This window comes from Papaver somniferum, chromosome 1 (genome assembly GCF_003573695.1).
Source record: "Papaver somniferum cultivar HN1 chromosome 1, ASM357369v1, whole genome shotgun sequence".
Classification (NCBI taxonomy): domain Eukaryota; kingdom Viridiplantae; phylum Streptophyta; class Magnoliopsida; order Ranunculales; family Papaveraceae; genus Papaver; species Papaver somniferum.
The window spans coordinates 167,483,564-167,493,110 of NC_039358.1; the positions used below are offsets into that span (position 1 = coordinate 167,483,564).

A 9,547-nucleotide genomic window follows, 5' to 3' on the forward strand; every position below is an offset into this window, starting at 1 on the left:
CACATTTCTGTAGATACAAATGTAAATATCACGTACTTTTGAGTATTTCCCATGTTGGATCTTTATGAAATTTTTACAGTGCTTCAATAAACACAATAAGGAAGCATAATAAAAATACAGCGTAATCCAACGGTAGTAATTCTTAAAACTAAGTTTTACGATGTTGTTATAAATTAGGGTTTTTCTGAATATAATAGTTTCATCAAAATCAGGTTTTGGAGATTGCATCATGTTCTAATTCGATTGAAATATTTACAGAGTATACAATAACTAATAGGGTTAAACATATTAAAATTTCGTGAAGATCTAAAGGTGCAATCTCCATTTTAGACAATCATACATTCGTGGAACCATAGAAAATATTATGAAAATGAAATTTCTTTGTTCAAAAGAAATACCTAACGCATCCATGATGATAAACAAATAGGATCAGAACCACGAAAATCTTCAAAAAAATAATCCATGACCAATCTTGAACAAAGAAAAAAAATTGCACGTTGGTACAGTCGTGCTGATAACGTGATTAAGGAGAATCAAAGATGAAGGAAGGAGATGTAGAGACAAGAAGGATAACCATCTTATTAGAGAGAGTCATGATAAGCACGCAAGTGCGACGCTTTTATACTCACATTTATACTAGCTAGGTCTCGATATTTATCTAATAATATTGTTTTAAGTCAATTATAGGAATTACAATTGAAATCTGTTTACCCGGAGAATAATTGGCTAAACAAGGATCTGAATGGCATTTCCGAAAACAAAGCCCAAGGCACCAAAAGAGATAAGGCCTATGGTGATCTTCCTTGTATGCCCATGCTGCTCATGGCTCGAACCACTTTCTTAGCTGCATCATTTGACTGCCACGGCTGTAGTTCAGTGGAAGGAAGAAATGTCACTAGACCAAGCATGTGAGCCGCACGAGTGGGTCTAAGAAGAACAGAAGGTGTGGCTGCTTATGCACCACATTTTCTTATCATCATCCTCGTCTTTGTCAAAAAAATGAAACATTCATTTCTTACCCGAGAAGCAAAGCAGCAGCAAGACAGATCTGTGAGGTTCTGAAATGGAAATGGAAATGGGTTGTTGACCTAATTTTGGTGGAGCTAATCAATTTCAAAGAAGGGGATTTGAGGCAAGAATACAGGAATTGTAGCTACAGAAATTTGGGGATTTTCGGAGTGCAAAGGCATGAGCGGTGATTCAATTGACTTGACTTAGCGCCTGCAGAATGAGTTCGATTGTGAACTGGTGATTCTCAAGGCATCTCTTCTCAATCAATTTGTTGTTGATGTATGGAGTTCTCGATTTGCTAGTGGTCTTGATAGCGAATTAGGTCTGAGTTTTGGGGGTTCGAAGTTAAATGATGATGAGTACTTGTTTAGTGGATCTGTGGTTTAAAGTATTGAAGGGTCCCTACTGTGAATTTTGGTCCGAACAAGAAGATTTTAACAGCAGCAACGTTCCAGCATGCGATGAAGTTGGCTGAATAGGTTTGATGTTAATGGAATGGAAGCTGGGGGTTTCTCGGTGGTTGATTACTTGCAGTTTTGTTTCAATTCGTACAAGGAGGTAAACGTGTAAGCTTCAATCAAAGAATGGAGATGGATTTTGACCTAATTTGGTATTGGCTAATGGTGATTTTTTGGGTATTCTGAAATGTAAATGAAGATGAAGTTTCAAGACTAAAATTCACTGCAGAAAGGGGTCAACAACATCAACGAATTTGACGGTCTGTATGCAGTCTCAAGTTGGAGTTAATCGAAAGTTCTCGGTCTGAATAAATGTAGCGTCAACGGCGTGGTTGCTGAGATGGTGCTACTAATATTTGCACTGGTACAACTATTACAGATGGGGTTCAGTTTGTGTGGTTGGAGTTTGATTGAGAAGGCAAGATTAAGGTCTTGGCGGTGAACAAGAAAGGAAGTTGTTGTTTCCATGGTCATGGCTGTGAACAAGGAGGTGCAGACTGTGGGCGGAGTTGGATGCTATGGCCTGACTTTGAAAGGGCCTGAATTAAGAAAGTGGAGGCTGTGATTGGACTGGGCTTTGGTGGTCACTGTCACCAATACAAGAGAAGAACTAGAGTGCTATTTAAGGAAGGAATGAGGAGAAGAAAAGGGAGACGGTAATCAGGGAAGAAACTAGGTTTTGCTATTTTGCTTTATGCAATTCATATGCTTTACTTGTTATTATCTATATTATTTTTGAGGGCTTTTAAGAAATCCATGTCTAGCTAAACTCCTCATTAGGGTGAAAGATGAACTTGTAGGTTGAATTTACTTGTGTTCTCAAACAATGGTTTCAAAAATAAAAGCTTAACGTAATGTTTGTGTTTCTCAAAATTGGGTTGTTTGTCTAATGAGTTTTTCATGTTTTATGCCATGTATATTTCATAGTTGAATTCTTGAACAACATCCATATAGAACCTTGGTGATAAATGATTTATGATAATCCTTTGACTACTTATGCCTTGTATGATTAGTGCTCAGGATTTCTACCTTCTAGGTTGAGAACAAACGTATCCTCTTGATAATCCTTATCTACTGTTCTTAATTGAAATATCTTCCGTGTTTCGATAGCTAGGTTTGCTATTGTTCATGAGTTAAATGAGACCTTTGTGAGAGACATAAGTGAAACTTTAGCCTACAACGGATTCCGTAACCCTAATATTTCTACATCCTTGATTACATATCATTATAAATTTGCTTTATTTAACTTGACATCTTATTTTCTTAATACAACATCTCTGAAATATTGAATTTTGGTTAGTTCGTTCTTGATATTAATTAGTAGTAGTTTTCGCACTCCTTGAGGGAACAAACCGTGCTTGGTATTGTGTGTTATTTTTGACACCGTGCACTTGCGGTAAAACAAAGTCGATCTACCGATCCATCAAGTTTTTGGCGCCGCTGCCGGGGAGTGGTTGCATAATACTCTCTAATTGATATCTTTTTGTATATAGCTTATTTTTGTATTATTTTTGTACATAATTTGTTTTTATTTTTCATTTAGTTTTTTTTTTTTTACGTAGCTTGTTTGATTATCTTTAGGTACCTTAGCTTGAAGAGCGCAACTGGAATCTCTGGAAAATAGGCAGAAAAGTAAGTATTTCGCTGAGCTTTTGCAAGGTGAGTTTGAACTGAATTCTGCATTTTGTTAGCTTTCGAAAGATCTACCTAGTGGTTAGGTAGAGAATTGTTTAAATCGTCTTGTTAGAGTTAACTCTTTATACATGACGGGAACAAATGGTGAGGGTACGAACCCTCCGATTAAAAGTTTGAGAGACTATATGTATCCAACTAGAGTCTCTCAACTTTCTTGTATTGTTTTGCCTACCACCACAGCAACCTGTGAGATTAGAGCAAGCACCATTCAAGCACTTCATAAATTTTATGGCGAGGAGAATGAAAATCCTTACTACCACATTAGAGATTTTGGAGAATTCTGTGGAACAATGAAATTCAAGGACTTAGCTGATGAGTATCTTAAACTTAGGTTGTTCCCTTTTTCCTTAAAGGATAAGGCTAAATCTTGGCTAAATGCGTTAGCTCCTTCTTCAATTAGTACCTGGAATGACATGACTAATATATTCTTGCATAAATTCTTTCCTAGGCATAAAACTACTGCCATTCGTCAAAAACTATATAGTTTTTCGCAACAAGAAGGAGAATCTCTTTATGATTATTTAGAGAGGTTCCATGATCTCTTGTTACAATGTCCACACCATGGGTTTGACACTCCTAGGCTCAGGTTGATCCTTTATGAGGGATTAGATTACAAAACATTGACTATGGTAGAATCACTTTGTGGTGGTAATTTTCCCGATAAAAGTGCTGAAGAAGGTTATAAATTTTTGCATGAAGTAGCTAAAAAAAACCAAGAGTGGGAGGCTACAGAAACCATAAGATCAGTAACTAGTAGCAATGGGGTTCACAAAGTTGACAATGACTTTGAGGCCAAGTTCGCTGGTTTGACACGAAGACTTGAGTCGTTAGAAAGAAAGGCTAAAATTAAGCCTGTTGATTTTATTACACATCCATCTTCTATTCCTAGCGATTTTTCTAACCAAAATATTCCTAGTTTGGAAGAAAGCATGAGCTTTTTTGTGCAGGCTACTCAAAGATATATGGCGAACTTAGAGCATCAACTAGACCAGCTTGCTAGCCAACTGAATGAGCGGGAGAAGGATCAGATCTCGCGTCAAATCCCGCCCAACTCCAAGGGTCCTTTTGAGGTAAGCACATCTGATGCTAAGCCGACTCATCATGTCCAGGCCTACTCTACTCTAAGAAGTGGACGGATCGTTGATAACCATGTTAGTGATCATGAGGAGAACAAGCAAGTTAGGAACCCGCCTGCCATTACACAGGTTACTCCTTCAACACCAAAGGAAACGAATGAAACCGAGAAAGGTAAATCTGAAATTTCTTATGTTCCTGGCGCTCCTTTTCCTCAAGCATTACTACCCCGTAAGAAATGAGTTAGCTCCAGTGACATCTTAGAAGTGTTTAAACAGGTTAAAGTTAACATTCCTCTCTTAGATGCCATTAAACAAATTCCTTCTTATGCCAAGTTTCTAAGAGATATGTGCACTGTGAAACGAAAATTGAATGTACATAAAAAAGCTTTCCTTACTGAACAGGTAAGCTCGATTATTACACAGAAAACTTCACCCAAATTTAAAGATCCAGGTTGTCCTACGATTGCTTGCACTATAGGAGAACATAGAATTGAACATGCATTGTTAGATTTAGGGGCCAGTGTGAATCTCTTGCCATATTCTGTGTATGTGCAGTTAGAACTTGGTAATTTGAAACCTATTAATGTTACCCTTCAATTGGCTGATAGGTCCACTAAAATTCCTAGGGCAGTGGTAGAGGATGTTCTTATACAGGTTGAAGGTTTTATTTATCCCATTGATTTTATTGTTTTGGATACTCAACCTGTTTCTAATCCTAGTGGGCACATTCCTGTCATCTTAGGTAGACATTTCTTGGCTACCTCAAATGCGGTTATCAATTGTCGGAATGGGATCATGGAACTTAATTTTGGAAATATGAAAATGGAGATAAACGTGTTTCACCTTTCAAGTTCATCTTCGATTTTTGAAACCTGTGAACTTGTATGCATGATTGATAGTGTGAATGATTATACTTGCTGTTACAATGAGAATCTCAAAAAAAATTCTGAAAACTTTGCATATCGTGTGGAGTTTATTGAAACTGAATTATCGGATAATTGCTTATCTTATTTTGTCGATTCTGACGATCGTGTCTTATACGAAACTTCCTCATTGAATCATTCCTTCATTGATCCATCTAGTAGTTCTCAGAATGCTTGTATGAGGATTGAGTATATGGATACTGGTCAAGTAATTCACAATGACAAAATGGAACAGAAGTTTGTTTGTCTAGATCTTGATGCCAACTCCGATTATCTCATGCTTGCTGAAAATTTTAGTACATTGCCGCTACTGATCTCTAGTGAAAGTAATGTGTCCGGTGGAGTTACTTTAACATGCTTAGGGGAAAATTTATGGTATAATACAAGTGTTGACGTGTCTAAACATCATTTGCATGTTATGCTTATATCTGAGTTATTTCACATGACCAGATGGGAGGGTTGGAATTATAGTCCTTTTAATTGCAGGGTTGATATCAATTTGTTTATTACTGTGGGCTTTAATCCTTATTGTTGTATGATCCTCTTTTTAGTGGACTTTGTGTGTTGGGTTGATCCCCAACTTTTCAGGCTTTACATATATGCTGGCAGGTTGCTGTTATGCATCAATCTTCACTTTGTTTGAGACTACTTGTTGCGCGCAAGCAGGGAACAAATATCGTTCGCTTCGTGGAAGTCAACCCATCAGTTTTGTTCCCTTCACTCTATCTTCTATTTTCATTTGCCTTAGAGTTTTCCACCTTAACTCTACGTTGGATGACTCAATTACATTGAGGACAATGTAAAGTTCAAGTATGGGGGAGTGCTTAAGTATGTATAGATTTTTGGTAGGCATTTAATTTCGTTATGAATTTTCTTCAAAAAAAAAAAAAAAAAAAAGTATAAAGAAAAAAGGGATCAATTTTGTGAAGACATGACCATATGTTGAGCGGGTCTTAAAAATTTTTCTTTTGTATAACATGACCAGCTGTTGAGCGGGTCATTCTGATTATCAGTCTCGCTGTTTAGCAGACTTCTTTAAGCCACTATTTAGTGGTTTATCTTGTTGTTTAGCAGACATCTCCCCATCTCCTATTTTATCCAGTTGTTGAGCGGATACCCCTAAACATTCATTTCTCACCCGAGAAGCAAAGCAGCAGCAAGACAGATCTGTGAGGTTCTGAAATGGAAATGAAAATGGGTTGTTGACCTAATTTTGGTGGAGCTAATCAATTTCAAAGAAGTGGATTTGAGGCAAGAATACAGGAATTGTAGCTACAAAAATTTGGGGATTTTCGGAGTGCAAAGGCATGAGCGGTGATTCAATTGACTTGACTTAGCGCCTGCAGAATGAGTTCGATTGTGAACTGGTGATGCTCAAGGCATCTCTTCTCAATCAATTTGTTGTTGATGTATGGGGTTCTCGATTTTCTAGTGGTCTTGATAGTGAATTAGGTCTGAGTTTTGGGGGTTCGAAGTTAAATGATGATGAGTACTTGTTTAGTGGATCTGTGGTTTAAAGTATTGAAGGGTCCTTACTGTGAATTTTGGTCCGAACAAGAAGAGTTTAACAGCAGCAACGTTACAGCAGGCGATGAAGTTGGCTGAATAGGTTTGATGTTAATGGAATGGAAGCTGGGGGTTTCTCGGTGGTTGATTACTTGCAGTTTTGTTTCAATTCGTACAAGGAGGTAAACATGTAAGCTTCAATCAAAGAATGGAGATGGATTTTGACCTAACTTGGTATTGCCTAATGATGATTTTTTGGGTATTCTGAAATGTAAATGAAGATGAAGTTTCAAGACTAAAATTCACTGCAGAAAGGGGTCAACAATATCAACGAATTTGAGGGTCTGTATGCAGTCTCAAGATGGAGTTAATCGAAAGTTCTCGGTCTGAATAAATGCAGCGTCAACGGCGTGGTTGCTGAGATGGTGCTTTGCACTGGTACAACTATTACAGATGGGGTTCAGTTTGTGTGGTTGGAGTTTGATTGAGAAGGCAAGATTAAGGTCTTGGCGGTGAACAAGAAAGGAAGGTGTTGTTGCCATGGTCATGGCTGTGAACAAGGAGGTGCAGACTGTGGCCGGAGTTGGATGTTATGGCCTGACTTTGAAAGGGCCTGAATTAAGAAAGTGGAGGCTGTGATTGGACTGGGCTTTGGTGGTCGCTGTCACCAATACAAGAGAAGAACTAAAGTGCTATTTAAGGAGGAATGAGGAGAAGAAAAGGGAGACGGTAATCAGGGAAGAAACTAGGTTTTGCTATTTTGCTTTCTGCAATTCATATGCTTTACTTGTTATTATCTATATTATTTTTGAGGGCTTTTATAGCTAAACTCCTTATTAGGGTGAAAGATGAACTTGTAGGTTGAATTTACTTGTGTTCTCAAACAATGGTTTCAAAAAAAAAAGGTTAACGTAATGTTTGTGTTTCTCAAAATTGGGTTGTTTGTCTAATGAGTTTTTCATGTTTTATGCCATGTATATTTCATAGTTGAGTTCTTGAACAACATCCATATAGAACCTTGGTGATAAATGATTTATGATATTCCTTTGACTACTTATGCCTTGTATGATTAGTGCTCAGGATTTCCACCTTCTAGGTTGAGAACAAACGTATCCTCTTGATAATCCTTATCTATTGTTCTTAATTGAAATATCTTCCGTGTTTCGATAGCTAGGTTTGCTATTGTTCATGAGTTAAATGAGACCTTTGTGAGAGACATAAGTGAAATTTTAGCCTACAACGGATTCCGTAACCCTAATATTTCTACATCCTTGATTACATATCATTATAAATTTGCTTTATTTTACTTGAAATCTTATTTTCTTAATACAACATCTCTGAAATATTGAATTTTGGTTAGTTCGGTCTTGATATTAGTTAGTAGTAGTTTTCGCACTTCTTGAGGGAACGAACCGTGCTTGCTATTGTGTGCTATTTTTGACACCGTGCACTTGCGGTAAAACAAAGTCGGTCTACCGATCCATCAAGTCGTAGTTATAATATATAGGTTAAGTTATATACATATAAAAGGGAAACTCTAGGTAACTAGATCCCTGTAAGAGAATTCGTATTTTCTCATCTAACAACCACACACGGAAAACTGCAAGCGCGCACCTATTTTCAGGATGAAAATTTCTCGCACACTCATAATTTATGAAATTATGCTTTATCAGATTTTTGTTTCTTTTAATGGTGAAAATACCCTTTCTTTCGCCAAGAGGAAGATATAGGATATTCCTAGATTTGAAGAGGAGGTCGGCGAATAAGAGACCGATATCGTTTATTTCTTTTATTTTATTTTTAGATATTTTCTAAATGAGAGACCGATATCGTCTATTTTATTATCTTTTAGATTGTCATTTTCAATTCTCTTTGTTTGTTTCATTTCATTTTAACATTTTTTAAATTGCTTAGATTTTCTTTTTTGGTTTACGATCCGAATAGTCGAGAAAGTCCAGGTAACGAGTTGATTTATTGTGTGTTCCTTATTCAATTTTGAATATCCAATACAACGTCAATAAACCTGACACAAAAAATTTGTTTTCTAGTGGATTCAGATTATCTCCGGATCCACTGCATCGCAGACAAAGATAATGACTTGAACACCAATAATCTTTTGGTACCATAATTAACATAATGTGTTCTTCAATTATTGCATTATTTAAAATGAATCTAACTTTCGTGCGTTCCCTAAACAAGAAATTCATCCTTTTAGGGTTTTATTTATGTCTTTTAAATTTATTTATTTTTTTTTTACGATTTTATCAATACTTAGAGTTTTGATAACATCGATGTTCTCATTTAACTCCAATACCACTACTAGTACTATTATAGGCGTATATATGGGAAAAATTGAAGCTTCTGACTTCATATCCGATTTCTTTTCATTTTGGATTTAGAAACTTTTATTGGAGTGTAAATAATCTGTTAGAGCATAGCTCGGTCGACCTCGCATGCGTTGATATATCAAGCATGTTTGTCAATGTTAGTGATCAAAACTATGAGTCTTGATTTCTAGTCTACATAGCTAAGTCTCGGACTAGGATAGAAAAGTGTAGTTGAGCTCAAGGACTTCATGGCGATTCATCATACAACGACGAAGATCTACTCAAGGAACCGTGGAACTTCATCAACAAAAAGGTATGTGGAGACTTGAACTTATCTATCACTCAAAAGTCTATCTATTCTATATCCTACTTATTATGAGACAAAAAGTCGTATGCTATATAGACTGGATCATACACATTTGACATTTCGAGCTGAGTATTCACTACTTATCTTTTTCTCGAAATCGTGTGTTGGTAAAGCGTTCGCTTTGATCAAGTTTATCTTCACCTAGTGACGAAAGTCATGAAAAGTTTCAATTACTTTGAGAATT

General features: G+C 36.6%; 1 protein-coding gene and 1 non-coding gene across 2 annotated transcripts; one reads left to right on the forward strand and one right to left on the reverse strand.

Annotated features, from left to right (window-relative positions):
• Positions 1-1,000: 1,000 nt before the first annotated feature.
• On the forward strand, positions 1,001-7,602 carry LOC113307519. Its single transcript, XM_026555963.1, has 2 exons — positions 1,001-2,125; positions 3,051-7,602. Exon 2 carries the CDS (start codon positions 3,233-3,235, stop codon positions 4,478-4,480), a length of 1,248 nt encoding a protein of 415 aa, XP_026411748.1. The 5' UTR covers positions 1,001-2,125; positions 3,051-3,232; the 3' UTR covers positions 4,481-7,602.
• LOC113341758 lies at positions 3,629-3,732 on the reverse strand. The gene has a single exon (XR_003356121.1). It is a non-coding gene; the product is annotated as a small nucleolar RNA R71 (small nucleolar RNA).
• Positions 7,603-9,547: the final 1,945 nt, after the last annotated feature.